Source organism: Neofelis nebulosa, chromosome 14 (assembly GCF_028018385.1).
Source record: "Neofelis nebulosa isolate mNeoNeb1 chromosome 14, mNeoNeb1.pri, whole genome shotgun sequence".
NCBI lineage: Eukaryota > Metazoa > Chordata > Mammalia > Carnivora > Felidae > Neofelis > Neofelis nebulosa.
This window is the reverse complement of record NC_080795.1, coordinates 8,275,995-8,288,764: the sequence shown is the minus strand read 5'-3', so window position 1 is coordinate 8,288,764 and position 12,770 is coordinate 8,275,995. Positions and strand designations below refer to the sequence as shown.

At 48.6% G+C, this 12,770-nt stretch overlaps 1 protein-coding gene across 4 annotated transcripts in view; it reads right to left on the bottom strand.

Annotated features, from left to right (window-relative positions):
• Positions 1–12,770, bottom strand: part of LYN (LYN proto-oncogene, Src family tyrosine kinase) — a 125,336-nt gene that overhangs the window by 8,234 nt on the left and 104,332 nt on the right. For all 4 annotated transcript variants that reach the window (XM_058699612.1, XM_058699613.1, XM_058699614.1 and 1 more), the window contains exons 11-12: positions 5,563–5,716; positions 2,808–2,939 (exon numbers count right to left, since the gene is read on the bottom strand). In XM_058699612.1, the coding sequence (XP_058555595.1) occupies positions 2,808–2,939; positions 5,563–5,716 (286 nt within the window). The remainder of the gene's footprint in view (positions 1–2,807; positions 2,940–5,562; positions 5,717–12,770) is intronic.

The following is a 12,770-nucleotide window of genomic DNA, read 5'->3' as shown; positions in this document are numbered from 1 at the left end:
AATCTGAATCAGCCTCCAGGCTCTGAGCTGTCAGCACAGAGCCCGACACGGGGCTGGAACTCACGAACTGCGAGATCATGACCTGAGCCAAAGTTGGACGCTTAACTGACTGAGCCGCCCAGGCGCCCTGTCTTTGATTTCTTTTAAAATACATGTTCACTTTATATCTGACTTCCTTATCTCCTTTTTGTTCCCTCCCTTTCTCTTATTCCCATTAATTTTACAAACCACTTTTTAAAAAGTGGTTTCTAAACCACTAAAAAAAAAAAAAAAAAAAAAAAGCATCTCCAGCACTCTTCCAGGTAGAGAAAATATGCCCAGATAACTCAATTATCAGTGGGGTCTCTCCCACAAGAAGTTTTATAGCAGTGATGGATATGGCCTGTGTTGGCAATATTCACCAATTTCCATGTTACCTGTGAATCAAGTCCTCTGATATTTAAGTAAATAGGATCGTTCAATTCTGCTCACATCTCCTAATGCTGGAAGCTCTCATCTTCTACAACCCTCACGACTGGAACACCTCACCAATCCAGAGTTCCTGACAGTATCTCACATCCCCTGTCCTTACAGGGGACAAGCTATCTGGGGGACAAGCTATCTGGGGGACAGAGCAATCAGTGCTTTCTGGTTGGTCTTACTGTATCCCCCCCCCCCATTTTTCTACTGCTTTACTTTTCTTTCTTTTTTTTTTAAAACAGTTTTAATGACTTTTTTCCCCCTAAATATTTTTAAATCCTGGGCATTGAGCACAGTGAATGAGAACAAGGTATTCTTGGGGTTCAGGCCTGAGGTTCAGACGCAGCTCTGCAAGGGGCTAGTGATTCAGTTCTGAGCCCGAGTCTCTTCTGAGCCTCACAGGCATCGCCTATATGTCGCTGTGGAACATGTCCTACGTATCACACATCATTTTATGAAGTCAAATGTTTATCTGATCAGATTCAGATTATACACGTAATCTACAGTCTCTCTGTATAGATACAGATCCAGATGATAGATCCAGATATGGAATGTCAGATATCAGGATTGATCCAGAAATATTTTCCTTGGGCACCTAGGTGGCTCAGTTGGTTAAGCAAAAGACTCTTGGTTTCAGCTCAGGTCACGATCTCGCGGTTTCATGAGTTCGAGCCCCACGTTGGGCTCTGCACCGGCATCATGCAGCCCGCTTGGGATTCTCTCTCTCTCTGCCCCTCCACACTCAGACAGTCTCTCTCAAAATAAATAAATTTTAAAAAACATTTCCCCCATTTTATAGTAGTGTTTTCATTCACTTCGGCATCTAGAGCGGGGTTGGCAGTCAGAATATGAAACGTTGGTACAAGAAGGATTTCATGGGACGGTCAGCCCACCACCTGAGGCTCTCCCCTCCCTGGTCCCCTGGTCCTTGATTCTCCGTGGCTCATCCCAAAACCGCACTGAGGGTGATCAGGAGCACGAAGGCCACATTGCTACTCTGTCCACAAGTTTTTCTCATCCATAGCACAGTGCCTGTCTAGACGTTAAATGGCACGTCATTCGTTCATTCATTCATCCGGCAAGCACTCACTGAGACCCAAACCACGGGGCCTCAGGAAGTCAAACAGTGGCTGTTTCCCCTGTGGGTCACCGGACCCTCCAGACAGCCCTGTGGCTCCCTCCTCAAATTGCTGAGTCCCTGCTGCCACCAGGATCACAGTAGACAACCAGCTACCCTCCTCCCCTACTCACTGATCTTTAAGCTACTCCATAGCCCACTGCGCCCTCTGACAGTCTGTCACCTAGTTGACTGTTACCAGTCCCTTCCTGCTAGGATATCAGCTCTCAAAGGCACAGGAGCTGTGACTGCGGCATCCAGGCACCTCGAGGTGCCCGGCGCCCTCAGATATTTTTTGAATGAGGGAACAATTGAAACATTAAAGATTTAACTGTAATTTCATCATATCATCGATTTGCAAAAAGCCGAACATTAACAAAAATGCGGAGGCTTTGGGAGAAATCCTTCTTCCTGCATATTCAGGCATGGATCCTGAGAAAAAAGGGCGGGCTGGCACAGTCTGGCTCCAAGGGCTTCGGGTGTTAGGAATCTAGAGACACTGAATGGATGGCCTCACATTCAGTAAGTTACAGACTGGGAAGATCTTTCACCGAGAAGCAGAGGTGGTCCCTTCCTGAAGAGGCAGAGACTCCAAAGTACTTTATACAATATAATCTGTTTCAAAACTAGCCAAAAAGCATTGTAAATCCTCACTGTTGTGTCTGTTTCCTCCTCTGACAGGTGCACCGCCGAGGAAGGGCACCTGTGTCCAAACCGTCCTCGTAACAGCAACGCCTATGAGGGTGCCAGGCACCTTCCAGGCATTAAGTGGTGGAATGAATTAGAAAAACAAAGGGAAGGGGCGCCTGGGGGGCTCGGTCAGTTAAGCGGCAGGCTCAGATCCTGATCTTGTGTGCATCAGGCTCTGTGCTGACAGCTCAGAGTTCGGAGCCTGCTTCGGATTCTGTGTCTCCTTCTCTCTCTGCCCCTCCCCTGCTCCCACTCTGTCTCTGTCTCTCAAAAAATGAAATAAAATGTTAAAAAAAAATTTTTTTAAAAAGGGAATACACATTCAATCAATACACATTCAATACACATCAATCAATAAGAAGGCAGGGAAGTGTCTAAGCCTATTTCAGAACACTTTCCACTAAAGATAGTCACAGTCAAGTTCTAGCACAAAGGGCTTATTCTTAACTTTTGGGATGGGTTTATTTTTTTATGCCTCCTGCCCTTGGGCTTTTTTTCTTCATGGGTACTACTCGAATGAAAATAGGTAAGCAAACAATACCTGGGTAGGGAATTTTCCCGTAGGTGACGATTTCATACAGGAGAATTCCAAAGGACCACACATCAGACTTAATCGTGAAACATCCAAAGTTGATTGCTTCTGGAGCCGTCCACTTAATGGGGAATTTGGCACCTAAGGGAGAAGACATGTGTCACTTGGGCCTCTGAGCTGACACGGAAAAAGTCCTGGACATGTGGCCTTCACACTTTCCTTCTCTGGGGGAAAATTTTAATCATTTCTTTTGAATAGAGAATGCCTCCATACAGTACAAAACAGAGACAGTAGAAAACATCATACTGAAAATAGTCGCCTCCCTCCCCTGTGTCCCTTTTGGGCATTCCCCTTGTGAGCAGCAAAGTTCCTTGTGTGCCCTCCCAGGGACATCATGACGGGCCCACCTGAAACAAAAGAACGTGACACGGAATGTATAGGCATTTATTCTTCGCTCACATATTTGTCCCTCGACACCGGTCTCCAAAGCATACATCTTCAGTGTTCAGATGGTCACTGAACCCGTTCTATGTTTGTATGGAATATAAATAATCCCTTGCACATTCTGGCGGGCAATCTCTGTAAACCCACACCAGCGGGAATTTCAGATACGACTCCAAATGTTCAGGTCTCCTGCCTTCATTTGCTCGGAGCAAACATTACTACTTGCGGGAACTGAGTAGCATAATGATCTGCCCAGAGGGAAGCAGTAAGGACACCAGGATTCTGGAATTTCTTGAAGTATCAGACCCAAGTTGGAAATCGGAACTAGAACAGTAAGGACAGGAGACGGCCCTGTAGAAGAGCTAGGTCCTGCACGCAGGGTACTCACTCTAGCACGTTCTGGCAATTAACCCCACAGGGCTGGGCAGCAGCAGGGGGGGTCGGGGGGTGGGTCGGGGAGGGGCAGGGTGTCTTGAGGTGGGTGGGGGGAGGTCAGTCCTGCCCAGCGCGCCCTGCTTTGAATCCCAGGTCTGCTGTTTCCAACTTGGTGTGACCCTGGCAAGTCACTTAACTGTCTTTAGGCCTTCTTCTGGGCACCTGTATCTCTCCGTCTCGAACCTGAGGAGACGGAACCTCCCCAAGGTTGGTGCCAGAGTCCACTGGGTTGATCTGCGTGCTTGGCACAGGCTAAACATTCCCGTTGCCCTGAAATGGCTACTATTTAATTCTAGAACCCAAGCTCTCTGCGCTAAGCCACCTGTCTCACACGAGAACAGTTAGTTATTTTTGTGAGACACCAGTCTCGTCATATCCAACAAAACCAGTGGAATATATTCCGGCTGGTGTAGGTCGAGGCTACCCCTCCTGGGTTCGATTCTTGGCTCTCCCACTTACTATGAGGCCTTAGCAGCTGCCGAATGTCCCCGTGGCCTGACCTAGAAGGTGGGAAGGGTGATGATAGGACAACAACGTGGCATCCTACATCACCTGCCTTTTCGCTGAGGACAAGTTATCACCCAACCTCAGGGGGGAGCCACCTGAACCATGATGGGCACAAGAGAGGCTAAATAGATCAAAGCGGTGTTTCCAATGCACCTTTTTTTTTTTTTTTTTTTTTTTAAACATTTATTCATTTTTGAGAGACAGAGAACACAAGTCAAGGAGGGGCAGAGACAGAGGGAGACACAGACTCTTAGCTGGCAGCACAGAGCCCGACGCGGGGCTCGAACTCACAAACCGGGAGATCACGACGCGAGCTGAAGTCGGACACTTAACCGACTGAGCCACCCAGCCGCCCCTCAATGTGCCTTTATAAATCCAGTAGACGTCTTCCAGAAACGGCACGTGTGTGTTTCCAGGAAAATAATCCTTGTTTAATACTTTTTGGGAATGTCAAGAGAATGCTTGGCTCTACAAAGATACGCACGCAACTTTCGTGAGTGAGACCTTCAGGATCCTCAGACCTTAAGCAACACGGAAAGGCGAGCACAGCCCTAGACAGAGCCATGAGCCAGCTTACTCTGTGCGTTTTAGTATGTGTAGAAGAACATGGAACGTGGTTAAATAAAAGGGGTGTATTTTTGTAGCATTACATTTACTTCTCCATGTGCCATACTTTCCAAGTTTTGATTTGCAATCGAAAGGCCAGAATACAGGATACAGAATTATCGTTACAAATGTTTTCTCCACAGTTAGGAACAGTGTGCTTCGTTGTTTGGGCAAAAAGCTTTAATGTACAATTAGCAACAAAGTCTAATCTTTGTTTGCCAAGTCTCTCTTTGTTTTCCTTTGCTTAATTGAAATACAGATGACATTTATAAACTTTACACACAGTGTGTGGAGTTAATCAGGAGAGTAATTTTTTAAAAACGATTATTAGAATAGACCCACAAACAGCAACTACGGTACATTGTGAACATTTTACCAAAGGAGTTCTTTTCTTCTTTTTAAATTTTTTTTAAGGTTTACTCATTTTTGGGGGGAGAGAGAGAGAGACAGACAGACACAGAGGGCGAGTGGGGGGAGGGGCAGAGAGAGAGGAAGACAGAGAATCCGAAGCAGCTCCAGGCTCTGAGCTGTCAGCACAGAGCCCGACGTGGGGCTCGAACCCACAGATCGCGAGATCATGACCTGAGCCAAAGTCGGATGCTTAACCAACTGAACCATCCAGGAGCCCCAGGAGTTCTTTTTTTAAAATGATGACTATTGTAATTGCTTTGTAAAAGAAAAAAGAGAGAGAGAGAAAGGGAGAGAGAGAGAGAGAGAGAGAAACGAAATAAAACACAACAGCAAGACAGCTGAAGCGGTGAGGACAACATACCTTCCCTTGCTGTGTACTCATTGTCCTCGATCACGCGAGCAAGCCCAAAATCCGCAATTTTGCACATGAGTGACTCAGAGACCAGAACGTTTGCTGCTCGTAGATCTCGGTGAATGTAGTTCTTCCTCTCGATGTATGCCATTCCCTCTGCAATCTGAAAACAGAAAAACGCTCTCATTTTCCGTTGAGGGTAACCTATCACAGAGGACCATCAGGAAAACCAAAAAGACTTACAAGTTCCTGAAATCCTTTCCCGTCTATTATTCTGAGCTTTCAAAAATTTGAAAACAGTGGGTAGGCGGGCGCCTGAGAGGCTCAGTCAGTTAAGAGTCCGACTCCTGGTTTCGACTCGGGCCATGGTCTCACTGTATTGTGCTCTGTGCTGACAGGGCAGAGCCTGCTTGGGATTCTCTCTGTCTCTCTCTCTGCCCCTCCCCTGCTCACTCTCTGTCTTTGTTTCTCAAATAAACAAACAAATAAATACAGTGGATAAATTACAACTGCTATTTTGAGTCCTTTCTAAAAGAGCTGCCCCCACCCCAAATCTCCAATGATAGTTGAAAAGGGCCGTAAGGCAAGCTGAGGGCCAAGCACAAGCTAGCACAACCCCTCCACCCGACCCCCACCCCCCCACCCCCCCACCCCGGTGGGACGCGTGTGATATTCCTCAGGCACTCCTGGCTGCCCAAGAACAAAGGAAAGGACAGAAATCAAATGGTTAAACTGATCGCGTCTCCATCGGTTTACAGATATCTCATCAACAGCCTAATCTCCAGGAAATGATTATGCTTTGCTAAATGGAGAAACAACCTTAGCTGACAACAGCTAGGCCTCCAGTCACCTGTCAATCCTCTTTAGCATACGGAAATCACTTTGAGAAACCTTCTCTTGACTTTACCTCCCCCAACCCCACAGTATATAAGCAGTCATTCCGCACAACCCCAGGGTTGAGGTCCTGTCCTCACGCTTTAATAAAATCACCTTTTTGCACCAAAGGTGTCTTCAAGAATTCTTTCTTGGCCATCAGCTCCAAACCCCGCCATCACCCCAAAACCCCATCAACAGTGATCACGTCTCAACCGGATTTTTGTCACAGCTACGTGTGTTGACGTTTCCTAATGTGTGGGCAATCTTTTTTAAGACCCCCGCTAAATTCTTGCACAGAGCTACACGGATGTCATGATCCCTGTGCTTCAAATGAGAAAACAGAGCTCGAGAAAGGGCCATGCTCACACAAGGAAATTATCAGGGTATTAAGAACAGCATGTCCTTGGTCAGCAAGATCCTTGCTGTCAGGTTCATCAGCAGCCCACAGGGCCAGTTCTCCAAGCTCTCCCCGCACTGTCGATGAGCAGAGAGCTTCACCCTGACAACAAAGCACGCCAGCAGGAAAGAAGCAAAGCTTTAAACAAAACTGTAGTAAAGCCAGGGAGGTGAAACTACTCCTCGCGGAACTCGGTTTTTAAGGAAATCCAAATGAGATGTTTAGGGGAAAACTACCAAATTATAAAGATAAGGATCTGGAAGGAAGGAGGGAACGAAGGAAGGAGGGAGGGAGGGAACGAAGGAAGGAAGGGAGGGAGGGAGGGAGGGAGGGAGGGAGGGAAGGAAGGAAGGAAGGAAAGAAGGAAGGAAGGAAGGAGGGAAGGAGGGAAGGAAGGGAAGAAGGAAGGAAGGAAAGAAGGAAGGAAGGAGGGAAGGAAGGAAGGAAGGGAGGGAGGGAGGAAGGAAGGAAGGGAGGGAGGAAGGAAGGAAGGAGGGAAGGGAGGGAGGAAGGAAGGAAGGAAAGAAGGGAGGAAGGAAGGAAGGAAGGAAGGAAAGAAGGAAGGGAGGAAGGAAAGAAGGAAGGGAGGAAGGAAGGAAAGAAGGGAGGAAGGAAGGAAGGAAGGAAGGAAGGAAGGAAGGAAGGGAGGAAGGAAAGAAGGAAGGAAGGAGGGAAGAAAGGAAGGGAAGAAGGAAGGAAGGAAGGAGGGAAGGAAGGAGGGAAGGAAGGGAGGAAGGAAGGGAGGAAGGAGGGAAGGGAGGAAGGAAGGAGGGAAGGAGGGAAGGAAGGAAGGAAGGAAGGAAGGGAGGAAGGAAGGAAGGAAGGGAGGAAGGAAGGAGGGAAGGAGGGAAGGAAGGGAAGAAGGAAGGAAGGAAAGAAGGAAGGAAGGAGGGAAGGAAGGAAGGAAGGGAGGGAGGGAGGAAGGAAGGAAGGGAGGGAGGAAGGAAGGAAGGAGGGAAGGGAGGGAGGAAGGAAGGAAGGAAAGAAGGGAGGAAGGGAGGAAGGAAAGAAGGAAGGGAGGAAGGAAGGAAAGAAGGGAGGAAGGAAGGAAGGAAGGAAGGAAGGAAGGAAGGAAGGAAGGGAGGAAGGAAAGAAGGAAGGAAGGAGGGAAGAAAGGAAGGGAAGAAGGAAGGAAGGAAGGAGGGAAGGAAGGGAGGAAGGAAGGGAGGAAGGAGGGAAGGGAGGAAGGAAGGAGGGAAGGAGGGAAGGAAGGAAGGAAGGGAGGAAGGAAGGAAGGAAGGGAGGAAGGAAGGAAGGAGGGAGGGAGGAAGGAGGGAGGGAGGGAGGGAGGGAAGGAGGGAGCTGTATCTGGTGAGCAGTTAGAAAGTTCTAATTAGGATCGCGTCACATAGGAATGAATGTATTCTTCTGGATTCTATCTTGAAATCCAAGAGTCTCAGCTCGGAAGGCCTGACTTTCACCCCTCATCCACTTGGTTCAAACCCCCTTTCAGCAAGGCCAAGCCGCTTTGCCAAGGTGTCGTTCCTTGTTACCGGCTGTGCTTCTCCTGGACCCTCTCCTGGAATGCCTTTCCTCCCCTTCCCTCAACCCCTCTGCGATGAGTTCTCGTCACTCTCTGCCCACTGTCAAGGGTCACCTTGTACAAAACCACGTGTTGGTCTTTATTTTTACGCTGTTTAATGTGTGTATCGTGTCAGGCCTGCCAGACAGTAAACACCTCCAGGGCCGAAGCCACACCCTGTACCTTGTATGCTTTCACTTCTATCTCCTGGAACCTTCCTTCACCAAACCTCTTCTCAGAGCTTTTTAGAAGCAAGAGCGGTGCGTGTGGCCCTTGACTAGGCAGGTGGCGTGGAAGACCCAGCCTACGTGAACCCCTACAGGGGGAAGTTGGAGTCAGGTCCCTGCTTGGCCAGCCTGGCCAGCCCTCACTTCCGTGAGGGCCCAGGTGACCGCATCCCTGATGCTTTAGTCCTCTGTGCGACTCCGGCCGGGTCACTCCCTGCTCAAAGCCAGCCTCAGGCCAATGTCTGAACTCTGTAACCCCGCCACTCAGGCCCCGTGTGACCGGCCCCTGCTCGGCCCTCCTGCCTCCTCACCACGAGCAGCTCCTGTCCCGTATCCTGGTTCCCCAGCTGCCTCTGCTGGACACATTCACTCTGGTCTCTTTGGCCTGGCCAACTCATTCTGAGGGCCTCAGTGGGGATGTCACTGACTCTAAGAAGCCTTACCCAGCTCTCCTCGGGGAATGCGTGTGGTCCCAGGGCTCTCTGCTCCTCACCCGTTTACCTACGAGCCCTGCGGGAATATAAACCAGGGCAGGCGTAGAGTGTGCCCGTTTCTGTTCCTGGGCCTTTATGTAACATTCCAGTAACTATACGTAAACCGGGTCAGGAAGCCCAGCGAGCCAAAGTCGGCTACAATCTCAACCTGGGCCTGTACCGCAGTTGGACAGAGCACTCAGGAAGCAGATGACCCACACAGATGTGCACTGGTGGCGTGGACAGAGCTTCTAGAACATGGCACCAAGTATCCACACCTCTCTGGCTCTTGGGGACAGATTTTGATGACCCATATGTTATTAAAAAAAAAAAAAAAAAAGGCAATAATTATCCTTGCCCTTGGAACTTTAACGAGGCTGAAAGGAAATTTCTTTCCCAGAATCATACCACAGGTTAATGTGATGGTCTGGAAGTCAATTTAATTTCCCTTGTGTACGTTTAGCGGTTAAAATGAAAGCTTAACCCCTATGCTAGTATTTCTTTAAAAATGGTTTTCTTAATATTTATGTTTGAGAGAGAGAGAGAACATGCATGAGTAGGGGAGGGGCAGAGAGAGGGGGGACAGAGGATCCGAAGCAGGCTCTGAGCGGACAGCAGTGAGCCCGATGTGGGGCTCGATCCCACGAACTGGGGGATCGTGACCTGAGCCGAAACCAAGAGTCGGGCGCTTAAGCGACTGAGCCACCCGGGCACGCTTGACTTGACCTTTATGTTTTAAATCAGATGAAGAGATTCTCTCATCATCCCGGACCACGGCAGCTTCACAACGCCAGGCCCAGGGATGTACAAACGCGAGAGGACCTCAATTCCGCAAACCACCTGCTGAGGCTAAAGCAGCAATTAAATGGGTCTCTTCTGTGTGCGCCAATTCCTGACTCTGTATTAGAGAGTCTGGGTGTGAAGCTACTGGGGAAATTTGAAATACAAAGCACCTCCATTATCTAAAATGAGAACAGTCACGTAAAAAGATAACGTTGGCGATGTTTTCGTGCTCCTGGCTTTAAGCAAACTGATTTAGGTTTGGGTGTGTTTTGCATTTCTCATGCTCTTCAGCTCAAATAGCATGACAAACGTACATTTCTTGGTTCCTCTTTCTGTACCTTCAGTGGAAATATATGAAGGTGACATTTCTGCCTTTGGGGGGTGTGTGTGTGCACACGCGTGTTGTTCACTGCTGTCCTGGGAGGGCAGTGAGGAATTATTAAGTAAGATAGTGACCCCCTGGGATCCCAGCCTGGGCTCTGGTGAAATTCCAGGCATCTAGTACCTGGTGAAAGTTCTAGGCACGGGGGCGACATTAAAAATGCTGTTTCCCGAGTTAAAGGGCAGGTGCTTAAAAAGCAGGCTTTAGGTCTCATGCAATGCAAGTTTTTCAGAGAGGCCATTTGAATGTGCTGTTAGAAGAAAAGACATTGGTCATCAGGGGTCTGCCAATCAGCTTTCAAACATGGGGGAAATCAAGGGGCTAAAAATAGGAGTGCAACCAGAGAAAGAAGGGGTTATCAAATGTTCTGACCCCAAACACATTGGCCTGCCCATTTTTGCTGCTGGTGTGAAATAGAAAGTGTCCTCCCTCCCAACCCGTGTACCCTCCCTGGCCCACAACAAATCAGAAGGCGCCATGTCTTCCAAGGGCAGGTGACCCGGCCGTGTTGGCTGGTGGGCGAGCTGGATTGGGGGGGTGGGTTTCCGACCCTCACCCAGCATCTCAGAGGGTCCTCGCGGGCACACTCGACAGGGCGTTGCGGTCCGTGGGTGTCTACGTTCTGGTACATCCACGTCTACAGATGTGGTTTTACAGACACACACACGTACACACACAAATACAATACAAGCGCAGGGCGAGTTTTCAGAACTCTTAACAGCCTCTGCTCCCTCTGCCCATCATTTTCTACTGCAAACAAATACATATACACGCACGTATGCAAAGTGGGGACGGAACACAAAGTCTAGAGTCCTATTTACTTTGCAAATACATTTTTTTTCCCCCAGGGTACAAGGTCGGAAATCACACCAAACTTTTCAGAAGCATTTGAGCTGAGTTCACTCGTTTTTAAATTCCTGCTCCAACAGTAACATTTAGGTAGAGAAAGTCTGTGTGTTCCTCTTCCCCAAAGGAGGCGTAAACATGGCAGGCAGCTCAGGAGACCCTCTCCACACACCCCTGCCTGGGCCGCTCTGAGGAAGGCCACACGGGTCCTGCCCTTTTCAGTGACCCGTGGCTTCCATCATCAAATACATTTATGGAGACGCGAGTTGCCAGTGACCGACTGGCGGCTCTCGGTACAGTTCCGCTTGGGGCAGAAAATACCTAATGACTACAGGCTTTGGGTCAGTATCAGAGGCTTATCTCATGTGGACTACAACTCTGGAGGGGGAAAAAAATCTATTATGTTCTTACATATCAAAGCAGAGCTCAAATAAACCTTGCAAGTGACCTTCCTTGCTAGCAACCGACCACAGAGGTCACGCATCTTTTCCTGTTTTTCTTAGAAGCCCCATCAGCAACCAGCATCCCAGCATCCCACACAGGACTCACGTCCCCCTCTCCCCCGCCCGCCTTCCAGTAGACTCCCTCCGGTTCACAGGCTCTGAGCCTTCAGTAGCCTTCCCAGGCCTGTGCTCTGTGGATGGTCTGCTGGGCACACACACTGGGCTGCTTTCACCAGAGAATCGGAGTGATGCTTTGGACAGATAACAAAAGGCTCGTGTGGATGGCCTTGCTCGGGAAGTCTTGCTCCGGTGTTCTGTTCGTCCTAATCACTATCACTTTCCTGAGAAATTGGCAAGCAACAAGCTATCTGGCTTAGTGAGTCATTTTTTATTTTAATGAGGAAGAAGCCTGCATTTGAATCGGATGACGGAGGGAACAAAGGAATGGAAGGAGCCTAATTGAGGGACTCGGTGTGATCTCTCAAGCACAGCTAAAATCTGCCCCAGGAAGTTCCAGCCTAAATGAGAAGCTGGAACTGAAAATACAACCTGTCTCAGAATTGGCTGGTTGGAAAACATTTGTCATCTAGACCAGCAACGAGAGAAGTTAAACAAGCAAAGTGCCAAAAGGCAGGAGAGAATAAAAAAATCTGGTTTTCTTATGCTTTACCTGTCCCATTAGGCATCGGTAACTTCATTTTTTTTTTTTTTTTTAAATTTTTTTTTTCAACGTTTTTAATTTATTTTTGGGACAGAGAGAGACAGAGCATGAACGGGGGAGGGGCAGAGAGAGAGGGAGACGCAGAATCGGAAACAGGCTCCAGGCTCCGAGCCGTCGGCCCAGAGCCCGACGCGGGGCTCGAACTCGCGGACCGCGAGATCGTGACCTGAGCTGATCGTGACCTGAGCTGAAGTCGGACGCTCAACCGACTGCGCCACCCAGGCGCCCGGTAACTTCATTCTTTAGATAGGCATTTCCTTCCTACCCTTGGGACAAAGAGGATTCCAATCACTAATTACTTTCAAATGCCCTAGGGGGCTCATGAAATAATGATGGGGATAGTATTAATAAGCTGGAATGGAACAAATGAGGAACAACTGAGTAAAACCTAGTGTCTGTGTGAAGGGTCCTTGTAACAGGAAGCCTCTAGAGTCCATCCCAACTGACCTAAAGACCATTTAATGACATAAAGACAACAGGGAGCTTTCAAACAGAAAGCTTAAGTGAGAACACATCCCCTCTGTAGTCCAAATGTGGCAGCATGTGT